General features: G+C 38.2%; 1 protein-coding gene across 2 annotated transcripts in view; it reads left to right on the forward strand.

Moving 5' to 3' along the window:
• LOC131154022 (1,4-alpha-glucan-branching enzyme 1, chloroplastic/amyloplastic-like) overlaps nt 1-14,029 on the forward strand; it is an 86,009-nt gene that overhangs the window by 15,835 nt on the left and 56,145 nt on the right. For both annotated transcript variants that reach the window (XM_058106481.1, XM_058106484.1), the window contains exon 4: nt 5,792-5,890. In XM_058106481.1, coding sequence (XP_057962464.1) covers nt 5,792-5,890 — 99 coding nt within the window. The remainder of the gene's footprint in view (nt 1-5,791; nt 5,891-14,029) is intronic.

Raw genomic sequence — 14,029 nt, forward strand, 5'->3', positions numbered from 1 at the left:
TTTGTTTTCCCCATCTCTCTCTCTCTCTCTCTCTCTGACGTTAAATAAGGGTATCAAGTGAAAGCAGTAATTGCCCTGCTCAAATAAGAAGCTGGGTTTGTGTGTGGCTGGTCTTAGTAATTGGTTAGATGAGTATGGTGAATGGGTTTGGCCCTGGATCGGGTTAAAGAAAGGCTGCAGGGTTGGTTCTTGGGTATAAGGTTGGAAAAGGCACTGGTGGCTTGCAATGATGGGAGCTTACCAGTTAGTTGCGATGATAGGTTTCTGGGTTGGTTGTTAGAGGCTGGAAGGAAAGCTCCTGCAATGGTGTTTGGGTGATTGTTTTTATCTTTTCCTGCAATGTAAATCTCCTGCAAGCTGCTGAAATTATATAGTTTAACCAGTGATGGTGCTTGGTTCCGATTAGCACCCTCACTCTCTCTCTCTCCCCTTGTCCAACTGTTTTCTGTGACATTGGTGAGGAATAAGAACTGATGCTGATGGCACGTGCAGTCGGGTCGGCAATGAATTTAGTTGTTACAACCCCACTTTTTTTTCATCCTGCTGCTTTTTTTTTTTTTTTTCTTTTTCTTCACACCAGACCTTAGAGCTTTTAGAAGAAAATATCAAACTCCTCATGATCCCAATAAGCATCCCTTTTGAATGTTTGAATTCCAAGGAACATCCCTTCCCCATTTTTCTACCCTACTGAAAAAATGGAAACACTTGCCTATTAAGGCCACGTTTTGGATGCCTATGCTAATAAGTAGGGGGAATGGATGCCCTTTTTTTTGTTGGGGGGAGGGGGTAGTGGGGGCCCTGACAACACAGTTCATCATACTGAAGAGAATGGATTAAATGTTGCCAACCAAAACAGAAGTAAATTAAAGAATAACCTTCAAAGCTTAGGCAATGATTTTTTTTTTTTAACGATCAACGAAAGAGAGATTAGTTAAAGTGCATCAAAAGGATGCATTTACTAACACCCATACACTTAACTGCTCAGCAGGGTGTCAAAATAATCAGGAATTACAAATGGGTCAACAAAGGTAAATTACTATGCCATCTAGTAACAGTTGTGATCCAGTGGTCTTTCAAAACTTGTAGGGGTGTTGCTGTTCCTTCAAAGGGCCTCTTATTCCTTTCCCTCCACACCAACCAAAAGATGGCAAGGGGAATGAGGGACAAGGCTTTCTTCCTCTCCTTATTATCACGGACTCCCTTTCATGTTTGTAACTCTCCTACTGTTCTAGCAATGGCCCATTGGGGAGATGACTAGGTTTCATGGGGCTCTAGTCTAGGAACAGTGCAAGAGGGTGTGGTTAACGGTAGACAAGAGGTGCCCCCTTTACTAAAGGTTGTCCAGTAAAATTTTCCCAAGAGTTGCTTCCCATGCAAAGCAAGCCACTTTAGTTGAGGCTACCATTCTCTAGATTAGCTTCCAAGGAAAGTTATATGGTTCTGGCCAAGTGATGAGTTTCCTATATGAGGATCCGACTATGAACATGTCTTTAGTTTCCAGGTTCCACTTGGGATCATTTGTGATGCTACAACAGTGTTCCACTTGGGATCATTTGTGGTGGTACAACAGTGTATCTTGTATAAGCAATCAAATAATCAGTAAGTCGCTTCAAGTCTCGATCAAAAGCATTCCTAATCAAAGGAAAATTCCAAATATTCCCTTGCTTAGATTTTTGGAGATGATTACTAATGAGGGCTTCCTTGTCATGAGCCAAACTGAATATAGAAGGGAGTTTGGTTCTAAGGGGAGATTAAAGACATTGTGCCACATTTCCCACTCAGAGGAGTAAGGGAAAAAAAGTTCTCCCTACCTTTTTTTCTTATTGCAAAAGAAGATAACTTTATTATAGAAAGAAGAATGTATAAGAAGGAGAACAAAAAATCCTGCACAACAGAAGAAAGAAAAAAGTGAAAATAAAAAATAAAACAAAACCCAAACGATCAAACTAATAAAGCCAACCAATCCCATTGGATATCAAACAACCTCACTCCTTTAAAACAACCAGCAGAAGCACACCAAAGAGAGGCCAAATAAAGAATCTTTTCCCATAACAATGAGTCATTCAGTTTTTTCCTTCCATAAATAGGAGCATTTCTTTCAGCCCATAAAACCCATAGAACTGCGGTAACCGCACACATCCACAAAGCTTGAGCATCCTTCTTGTTACCAAAACCAGCAAAAGAAGTGACCAACAAATCCTCCACCAACTTTATAGAAACCCAATTTTCTCCCAAAAGACTTATATTCCAAGCAAATGAGCAGCCCAAAATAAATGAGTTGCTGTTTTAGAACTATCATGACAAAGAAAACATAAGAAGTGGCCAACTATCCTCCACCAACTTTGTACAAACCTAATTTTCTCCCAAAAGACCAAAAAACTTATTCCATATATTCCAAGCAAACAAGCTGTGCAAAAACAAATGAGTTGCTGTTTTAGAACTATCATAACAAAGAAAACATATATTGGGAGAAAGTGCCTTTGAAGGTCTTATATTCTGCAACACATTGTTGTTGGTAACTCTATTAAGCATAAGTTTTATAACCAACCAAATAAAAGCCTTGATATAAGGGGGAACTTTGGCCTTACAAATAATTCTGTGGAGTGGAAAGGAAATATTAGCATTAATCAAGTAGTCAAAGCAATATTTGCAAGAATAAGCCCCCGAATAGTCTAAAGACCAAGAACGTTACCACTCAAAAGGAAGGACAACAAATCCCCAATAATATCAATAGGGAAGACAACTCGTCCATCTATCTATCATTACGATAATGTTTGGGAGCATGTATTTTGAGCATTGGCTTTGGATTTGTGTGGATTTGGAGGAAATTCAATGTAATTTTATATTATATTTTGTCCAAATCCGCACAAATCCAAATCCAAGCCTCGAAATCCATACTCCCAACACTCAAGATATGAGTTCTACGGAAAATGGAAGTCATAAGAAAATAAATGGCCATTAGAAATCAAGAAAGAAATAATCTCATTATGGCCTGAAATCAAACGATAAAGACAAGGAAAATAATACAATAAAGCATGATTACCCACCCATAAGTCTCCCCAAAATTGAATACGAGAACCATTACCCTAGACTAAGTGTGAGAAACAAATAGGGGGTAGACTTGAGATATACACCTCCATGGGCTTTCTAGAGAACATCTAATTCCTAAATTAGCATCCCACCTCCCAATCCTTTTTTTTTGATGAATTTCTAAATTTTGACACCATGTGGTCCTTTATGTGCTTTAGTGGTCTAACTATTATGCGAAAACAGAACTTTGAAGTGATTACTTCCCTCCAAAGATTATCCTTCTTCATGGATCTCCAAAGCCATATTTCCAAGAGAGCTTTATTGAAAGTAAATTGGATAAATCTCCAAATCTTAGAGATTGTTTGACAACTCCGCATTTTAGTAGATCATATCTGAATTCCTCCCGAAAGTCCTCCAATGAAATCTCCTTAGAATTCCCTCAAACCTTTTTGGCAATTGTGCAAAGGATAGGGAAGGGGGACATATAATAGACCAAATGGTTGGAAAGAGTGCTCTTTACATGGATAAGTTTCCCCCCTTTAGATAGGTAATTCCTTTTCCAATTGTCTAGCTAACTTTCGATTCTTTCAATGATTGGATCCTAGACACCTTTGTCTTCGAATTTTGCACCAAGAGGAAAGCAAGTAATTGGAAGAGTCCCTAGTTTGCTTCCCAAGAGGCATGCGAGGAGAGATTCCCGTAGTTTGCTTTGACAATGAATTCTTAAAGGTCTATTGAGTTTTATGACCCAACTTTGCAGCCAACCGTTCCTTTGCGTACCATGCGTTTCCACAACTAGATGTCTCCAAAGCCATTTCAATAAAAAGGGCTTGGTTAAGCACCACAAGATCTCATCATCCAAATGACCTTGGGAATATTTTGTTTCACCTCCTTTCAATTTGTCAAGATGTTACTTGTAAACATCCACAAAACCCCCCTATAGAATTTTTCTTGGAATATTCTTGTTTTGATTGACACAAACTTTGGGATAACGAAAGAAGGACTTGAAACAGATCTTGTGGCTAGAGAAAGCATATTCAATGGGGTTAGGTCTACTTTCCCTGTAAGACAAATTTATTTCCACCTGACAAAGTCCTATCAAATTTAACAATGATCTTACACTTTCTCATCTTTGAGCTTGGCACTAGGGAAGGAAGGCATTAGTAGGTGATTGCAAGTTACCCTAACTAGCACCCCAAAATTTTGGAAAGAGGTTTCCCATTGAGTCATTAACCACCCCTCTGAATTAAAATTTAGGTTGGATCACTTCATAACAAAGGCAAACACATCTCAAAAGAACTTTGTTCTTGGTGGCAATTAGGAGATGTAAAATGGTCCTGCTCTTCCTTTTAACATCCTCATGCTTTTCGTGGAGGTTTGGAGAAAGCCGCAAAGCTTTGAAACCCCTAAGAAGGTTCTGCTTAACCACCCTAGTTAGTTTTTGAGTGAGGACTTCCACGACCAAGAAGAAAGGGAAAGGATGGAGGGGATCTTCTTGCATAATACCCCTTGAAGTACAAAAGAATTGGTTGGGGAACCATTAATACATATAGAATATCTTGGAGTGGAAATAGAAATGCAATAAGGCTTCCAATTTTTCCAAACTCCCCAAACCCACTCTCTCCATGATATAGGCACCAGGAACTTTCAATTCACATGGTCAATGCTAAGCTTGCAAGTAACATGTTCCTTGCCACCTTGAACCTTGAATCCATACATTCACTAACAATGAGCACTTTATCAAAGATTTGAATGCCTCCCAAAAATTCCTGCTGAGAATGAGAGATCATCCTCCCATTACCCTTTTTCAACGGTGTGGCAAGAATATCAGAAATTTTGTATATGCAGTATACATTCAGCAAGGCTACTTGGTCTAAAATCTTTGATGTTGGTAGCACTGCCTTTCTTTGGTAAGTGGAGTCATCAAAGTATCATTTAGATTTCGGGAAAACTTGCACTGTTGATGATGTCCTGAAACAACAAGGGAATGTCTTCACCACCCCCAGTTAGCTTGTTAAAAAGCCATTGTCATTTCATCTGTCCTTGTAGATTCATCCTGTTGACGTCAGCTTTGGCAGTCTCTCCTAAAAAGGCCTCCAACAAATAAGGCATCATTGCCTTTCATTACTGCACCTTCAAACTCCATCACTTTCATTCAGTTATATCTTCTATGTTTTAGCAAATCTGAAAGGATTCTGTATTTTTTTATCCTTTTATGAGCTAAAGTGCCGTTGATATTTGCCTCCAATAGATCCCTTCATTGCTATTGACTTCTTGCGTCCAAGAGTTTGAATCAGTGTTGTTTCTCTCAAGAGATTCATCATGAAAATCCTTGGACCACAACTCGTGCAATTACTATAAACTGCAATATCTGCAAGCTCCTAAGAATTGTTTGAAGTGGGCATTGCTATTGACTTCTTGCATCCAAGAGTTTAAATCAGTGTTGTTTCTCTCAACAGATATTTCATGAAAATCCTTGGACCACAACATGTGTCAATATCTGCAAGCTCCTAAGAATTGTTTGAAGTGGGCATTGCATGGTAACACTCTACATGGAAGATGGCTTTCTACGTTACTTACAGGCTTACAGCAAAACTGACCTTGTGGCAGTTTTGTTTTTCTGTTTTTTTATTGTTTTTTATTTTTTTAAATTTGATGAACCTTGCTACAATTTACTAGATGATTGTCGTGCGTGTTTGTGTCTTTTAGGTCAAAGACTCTTAACTTACCCAATGCTAATAGTGTACTTCTCCAATTGCAGGTATGGACAATACAAAAAAATGCGTGAGGCGATTGACAAGTATGAAGGTGGTTTGGAAGTGTTTTCTCGTGGTTATGAGAAGTTTGGTTTCATACGCAGGTATTTTTTCTTTTCCAAACATTTCAAGTTTGATGCATGTGCCAGTTTTGTTGATTTTGGCACACAAAATTCCTAACTTGTATATTTTTGCAGTAACTGTTAATTATCTGAATGCAATGCCTTTCACAAAGGATTTTGCTAATGTGTGTCCTCATGACACTTTGTTAAGGTGTCATTTTAGGAAATATTCTTTAATTTTAATGTAACTGTTTGGCCTTGAATGTGATGATTTCAACTGTTTCGTTAGGCTATTCCTGTCACATTGAAATTTGAAGCTACTATGAAGGAATCAAATAACCTTAGGGACACATAATTAGCATTGTTTTTTAATAACCTTTTCTCAACTTTTGACAATGATGCAGCCACAGTAATGTTTATAAGCTGATTCTGTTACTTAGTTTCTGGTGATTTCTTCAAATTCTCTGGCTTATCTGTTTGTTGGCCCTTGTTTTTTTTTTTGTTATTTTATTAGTTATCATAATTTAAGATCAGTAGCTGCAAATAATTTAATAAATATATAAGAATTATAGAATCATCTAGGAGTATGGTGTTATTATCCTCAAAGGAGTATGGCGTTATTTTATTTTATTTTGTTTATTTTTCTGCTCTTTTTTAATTTTTAAAATGGCTTGTTATGCATATACAAAATTTGTTGATGGGCTAACCATACTTATTTGATTTTGTATTCTAAACTCTGTTTGATTTTAATTCCAAGTTTGTAATATTGGCTTATGTTGGGGCATGATTATAGTTATCAGTTGAGGAATACCTATTTAAAGTCAGCATATGTCTCTTGACTCCCTTAATCACATTTTATATAGGTCCGTTTTGCTGAATCTTTATATTGTACAACTTAATGCAACTCTTACCTTGTACAGTTTAGTGGTACCAATGCTCCCCATCCTCCCCTCTCCTCTACCCCGATCCCCACCCCACCCCCATCCCAGAAACAGAACAACTGTGCCGAGTAAAAGGGAAAAATGGACAAGGATGGTATACAAGCTAGAAGGACAAAGAGTAGGTGGAAGGGCTGATCTTTTGGAGTGTCAATGTTTTGTTTGGATCTTATCATTGTGAAATATTTGAAACTTATTGAAGCTTTTGGTTTGGAAGTGCTTTGGAGTAGGGGACACTAAGATGATGCTTTGGAATATGAATTTGTATATATGTCTGCATATATAGTGGTTTTTTTTGGTTTGGGGGGTGGGGAGAGAGGGAGATGATATTCAAAAAATTATAGGCCGAAGACATTTTTTAATGGGACACTGTAAAATATATATATATATATATATATATATATATATTTGAAGGACTTTTGAGAAGAAGAATGAGCATTCTTATTGAATTTCAAGAGACACGATTACAAGATAAATAGTAGAGGAAGGCCACCAAATTAGGAAGGTCACAAAATAAGCAAATCAAATCAGCAGATCTCTAGGCTAGAAAACAGGAAACTGAAACTACTAGAAACTGAAATAGTAATTTCAGATTTTAAAAAATAGAATTTCATAATTTATTCCCTAGAAATCCAACACACCCCCCCAAGTTGGTGTGTAGATATCTATCATGCCCAACTTGCTTACAAGGAGCTCAAAACTAGGTCTGAAAAGTCCTTTGGTGAAGACATCGACTATTTGTTGAGTAGTAGAACAAAAGGCATGCAAACATCTCCACTATTAATCTTCTCTTTTATGAAGTGTCAGTCAATCTCTACATGCTTCGTGCGATCATGTTGTGTTGGATTTTAAGCAATACTTATGGCAGCTTTGTTGTCACAATGCAACTTCTTGGCATGTTCACTGGCATCCGCAGCTCTTCAAGAATTCTCTTCAGCCATAGCATCTCAAAGACTCCGTTAGCCATAGCCCTATATTATGCCTCGACACTGCTCCTTGCAACCACATTCTGTTTCTTGCTTCGCCATGTGACCATATTTCCCCAGACATAAGTATAGTATCCTGACATGGATCTCCTTCTAATAACTGAGCCTGCCTAATCTGCATCAATGTATGCCTCTATGTTCTGTTGTGTGGTCTTTTGGAAGAGTAAACCCTTGCCTGGTGTACTTTTTAAGTATCTGAGAATCCGATAAACTGCTTCAATATGTTTATTGTAGGGTGAATGCTTAAACTGGCTTACCAAACTCACAGCAAAAGCAATATCAGGCCATGTATGTGATAAGTAAGTTAACTTTCCCACCAACTTTTGATACCGAGTTGTATTCATTGGATCAGTTTCCTTGTCATCTTCAAGTTTCTAATTGGGATCTATTGGAGTGTCTGCTGGCCTCTCCTTAAGGAGGTCAAGGACATAATTCTGTTGGGAGACAACGATCCCTTTCTTTGACCGAGCAACCTCTATTCCAAGGAAATACCTCAGAGATCCTTAGTCGTTGACCTCAAATGTTGATGAGAGGGAAGTCTTCAATCGGTTCATCTCAAGTACATCATCTCTCGTGAGAATTATATCGTCTACATACACAATCAATATTGCTATCTTCCCTTCCTGTGAATGTCTTGTAAACATGGTATGATCACCTTTCCCTTGAGTATACTCCTGGCTTTTAATAAATTGAGTGAATTTCTCAAACTAGGCTCTTGGTGGCTGTTTTAACCCATATAAAGACTTCTTGAGTTTACACACCTTTGTGCCAAACTTTTCACCAAATCCTGGAGGTGCATCCATGTACACTTCTTCCTCCAGGTCTCCATTAAGAAATGCATTTTTTATGTCCAACTGTTGCAGAAGCTAGTCACGATTAGCTGCAAGTGACAAAAGAACTCTTACAGAGTTTAGCTTTGTGATTGGGGCAAATGTCTCCAAGTAATCAATGCCATAGGTCTGAGTGAATCCCTTGGCGACCAATCGAGCTTTATACCGTTCTAGAGAGCCATCAGATTTATACTTGACTGTAAACACCCGTTTGCACCCTACAGTTGTCTTTCCTCTTGGTAGATCAACTAACTCCCACGTGCCATTTTTTTCAAGAGCTTTCGTCTCCTCGAAGATAGCCTCCTTCCACTCAAGATCTTTCAGAGCATCCTACACAGTATTATGAATCTCCATACAAGACAATTGTGAGGTAAAAGCACGAAAAACAGGTGAAAGATTTTCATATGACACATAATTGGACAATGGATGTTGGGTGCAAGACCTCACACCCTTCTGGACAACAATGGGAAGTTCAGAATCATCAAACTCAGGATTGGAACCAAACTCGGGTTTAGAACTAGAGGACTCAGAACTTGAAGATGAAATGGACTGAACATGAGGTAGAGGCTCGGCGAGGACATTACTTGGAGGGTTTACGGATTTTGGACAGTGTAAAGGATTGGAAGACCCTTTCTTTTGAGTTGTCCTCTATCACGAGTAGACAATGTCAAATGGTACCAACGCTGTGGTGTTTTTTTTTCCTTTTTCTCCTTTGTTAGTCATTATAGGATCATGAACATAATGAGATGGCACTGTAGGAAGACCTGCCTTTTCAGTATCTAAAAACTCAACTCACTTTCTCCTGGTATAATAAAGCTTGGGTTTTCAGGTTGAATAGTCAAAGTTGGAGAAGGATCATTTTGCGAGTCTTCGGTTTGGAAAAAATCATGAACACAGCCGAATCTTTGTTTAGATTCCCCCCCTTGAAGATGAGGCGTAAAATAGGGATGTTATTCGAAGAATGTAACATCCATGGTAACAAACATTTTCTTTTGGAAACGGGTTCAAAACGTTTATACCGCTTTTAAGCGGGAGCATAACCAACAAACACACATTTTGTGGCTCGGGGTTCAAGTTTTCCTCGATTATGACTATGAACATAAAAAAAGCGATACAACCAATTATCTTTAGTGGTAAAGAAAAAGATAGCCAATTTGTTGGATAAAACCTATGAAAAACATCGAAAGGTGTTTCAAAGCTTAAAACCTTATTATGCGTTCTATTTATGAGATATGTAGCAGTAGGAACATCTTCACCCCAAAGATATTTAGGTACGTGATTGGTAAAAAGCAATGCTCAAGCTACTTCGAATAAGTGTTTGTGTTTTCTTTCGGCCAAACCATTTTGTTGCGGAGTGTCGACACAAAAACTTTGATGAACAATTTCTTTTTCAAGAAAAAATTGGCCCAAAATGTTTTTGAAATATTCTCAACCATTAACCCTTTGCAATATTTGAATGTTTTTTGAAATTGCGTTTGCACCAAGGTGTAAACATTTTTGAAAATTGTTTCCATTTCAGATTTTTCCTTTATCAAATAAACCCAACTTAATCTCATGATCATCAATAAAGGTCACAAACCATTTTTTGCCAGAATACGTAGATGTTCTACATGGGCCCCAGATATCACTGTGAATCATAGTAAATGGTATAGTTGGTTTGTAGGGTCAGGTGGAAAAGGATGTACGATGATGTTTAGCAAACTGACAAACTTCACATTGAAAAGAAGATGGACTTTTATTCCGAAATAAATTGGGAAACAAGTATTTTAAATATTGAAAACTAGGATGACCTGACTTATAATGCCATAACATGATATCATTATCTTTGAAAACAGAAACATAATTTAAGCAAGTACTTTGACGTTGTCTACTCGAATTTAAAGCAAGCACTGCCAATCATCCTCCCCGTGGTCAATTACTAAAACTCACAATAAGAAGAGTAGAAATTAGCTTGACATTGATGATCAGAGGTAATTTTACTGATGGACAACTAATTGCAAGACAAATTTGGAACGTGGAGCAAATCATGGAGAGTTAGCAACAAAGTGAGTTTGATAGTTCCTATCTCGACAATTATCGAGAGTGAACCATCTGCAATTTTGACCTTTCTATTGCCTGCACACGGACTATAGGATGAGAACAATTTGGAGCAACTAGTTATATGGTCAGTTATGCTAGAATCAATTATCCAATAATGAACAAAATTAGGAATAACACCTAAAAACGCAGTAGCAAGAAAGTTACCCTTCTATACCAAAGAACAAGATAGAGTTAAGGACAGTTTTGGAGATTGAAACAATTTGTACTGGTGTTCTAATTGCTCCTTGGTAAAAGGGACTGCATTCGAGTTGGTAGAAGGCTCTTGAGTCTCTTCAGCCGTAGGTTGGTAGGCGTGACTGTCTCGTTTGGATTTTGGCTTCCAATTTGCTGGTTTACCATGAAGCTTTCAACATGTCTCCTTCTTATGCCATGGTTTTTTTGCAATGCTTGCACCACGGTTTCTTATGCCCGTCGTTGTCAGAATTAACACTTCTTGACACGAGCAGAGCTCTCAGGTTCCAGGTTAGAACCAGGTTCGGTGTTGCGCAGCATGATTTTTCTCCTTTACTCCTCACATTTAACTTCGGAAAAAACTTCCCGAATAGAGGGCAATGGCTTCTTGCCGAGAATGCGGCCTTGGACCTCGTCCAAACTCCGATTTAGGCCGGCTAAAAACATGTAAACCTTGTCGTTTTCCTCTCTCTTCTTGTGGCGAGCGTGGTCTTTTGAATTCTCCCAAACATCATCGTTACACTGATCAAGTTATTGCCATAACGTTACCAATTCGTTGTAATAAGTAGCAACATCACAATCATTCTGCTTGGATCTCCTGAGTTGAGTTTTCAACTCAAATATTTGACAAGAATTCTCTAGGTCCAAATAAGGATCTTGAACGGCTGCCTAAACGTATTTAGCAGTGGGAAGAAATAGGTGAGGTTTTCCAATGGCAAGTTTCATGGAATTGATGAGCCAAGCAATAAAAAGAGAATTTTCGGACAGCCATTTTTTTAGATCAGGGTCACCAGCAGCAGGTTTCGATATTTTGCTAGTCAAATGATTTATTTTGCCTCTGTGAGAGATCGCCAATTTTACGGATTGAGCCCACTCGAGGTAGTTGTGCCCATTGAGTTTTGTAACCGTGAGAAAAAGGGCTGAATTCTGGGAATAGTAATCAGCAGATACAGACCTGGGAGGAATAGTGGGATTGGGCGGAATGGTTTCGGAAGTGTATCGGTTTTTTCCGGTAGAATTTTTTTGGGCGCCGGTCATCGCCGACTTATACGACATCATCAGAAGAAAGAACAAAATAGAAAAAGAGCACGAGGCTCTGATACCATGAAGGATTTTTGAGAAGAAGAATAACCATTCTTATTAAATTTTAAGAGACACGATTACAAGATAAATAGTAGAGGAAGGCCACCAAATTAGGAAGGCCACAAAATCAGCAAATCAAATCACCACAAAATCAGCAAATCAAATCAGCAGGTCTCTAGGCTAGAAAACAGGAAACTGAAACTACTAGAAACTGAAATAGTAATTTCAGATTTAAAAAAATAGAATTTCTTAATTTATTCCCTAGAAATCCAACAATATTTTTTCTTTCCCCTTGGAGGGGACTAAGTATGTTTTAAAAAAGTCAGGGAAGATCCTTTCCCCTACCCTCCACCAATGTGTTTGTGTCAGCTTTGTTTATGCGCAAAGCTCATGAAGGATGCTTTTATGTTCTTGTTTAGTGTTGGAATATTGGCATCACAAGATAAGCCTTCTTCCTTTGCAATTATTTATACATTGATTGTTTCCACTTTTGAACTTAATAACTTGGCATATGAAGTGTTAATTTTGAATCCTAAGTCTCAGTCACTGTTGTTTGTTGCTAAACAGTCAATAAAATGCATGGTTTTAAGGTATGCTGAGATAACGTGGTAACACATGTTATAATTGTAACGGTTCAACGAACTATGATCATTATTTAAAAACAACCATTATAATGCTTGAGATGTGTGATATCTATTTGCATTTCTTGAAATTAAGCTGTTAAGTTATATTATAGGGCTTATTGGGATATTGGTATCTTAGATTACGACTTCTGGCACTGTAAGTGTTTCATTGGAGATGGTTTCTAACGAGTAGCTTCTTAACTTGGTGAAAGAAATGTTAATTTCAAAACCAGGTTTAGTTATTATAGTTTGTTGCTGAGGAGTCTGATTAATTCATGTCTTTAAATAACGCTAAAAAAATTCCTGTTGTAGTGCTAGTTGTTCAATGAAGTTTTGTCATTATTTAAAAATAGCAATTAGAAATATGACCACTGAAATTTGTAATATTTTGGTGACAAGGCTGCATGACCGCATGAATATTTGTCTTAAGGTGAGAATTACAAGCTTTTCTTGGGATGATATTTTCTCTCAGGTGAAGAACTCTCCATTGCTTGGCTTGCAATTGCTTGTTACCATGGCACTTTTATTTATTGATGTTGGGGGTTCGTTCAATCCAGATCAAAAGTAACCTTTGATCTGAGATTTGATAAAGTAGGGAAGGTTGGAGCTCTGTTTGTTCTTGAGAAGAATTGCAACGCAATCAATGAGTATAACTTTCTTCAGTTGCAGCAACATGGTTCTCACAGGGTTTCTCATCTCTTGTTGGAAGTTTAAGCAAGGGTTTTCATAGTGCTTGGGTGGGTTATGTTGTTTATTGGATGGTGATGCATGTGACAAGGGCAAGAAATTTCCTGGAAGGGCATGAATGGAGAGTCAAAAGGTATTCTATCTTTGTCCATAAAAGGTCCAAAGGTGATGGGTGGTCTTGATTTGGGGAAGAATTCATTGTTCTGGTGAGCTTCTTTCTGTCAGGCACTGGTGGTGTAGGTAGTAAAAAGAAAAATGAGAATCGCTCCTGGAGTCGGGTAGTATGAGGAAATATCAATGCTGGTGGAGTTCCTGAACTTCTAAGGGTGTTCCGGAGGTGTTTTGTGTTTGTTGTAAGGGGAAGATGCAAGTGGAAATCCTTCAGTCTGCTCTGCACGATCAATTGACGCTGCTAAGGGCAAGGGTTCCAGCTGAGGAGATGAGACCAGAGGTGGCTAGGGTTCCCTGTATGGATGGTGGGATGATGAAGGTCAGGTGTGCTGGGCCTAGATCTTTGATGATTACTATTGACTTGGGCCAATTCTTTGAAAATAATAAAGGCTTATTGAAATCTCTGATAAACCTGTTGGTTAAGGAGGCCCAAGAGCAGAATCTTCATTCTATACTGGGCAGTGAGAAAGAAATTCAAACTGGTAATTCACAGCTGGGCCAGTTGAATGGGCAGGCCCAAAACTATGTTATCAAGCCTTGGCAAACACCAATAATCTGTTGCAGATTATTAGAAGAACATATATGGCTCTCT

Source organism: Malania oleifera, chromosome 1 (genome assembly GCF_029873635.1).
Source record: "Malania oleifera isolate guangnan ecotype guangnan chromosome 1, ASM2987363v1, whole genome shotgun sequence".
Classification (NCBI taxonomy): domain Eukaryota; kingdom Viridiplantae; phylum Streptophyta; class Magnoliopsida; order Santalales; family Ximeniaceae; genus Malania; species Malania oleifera.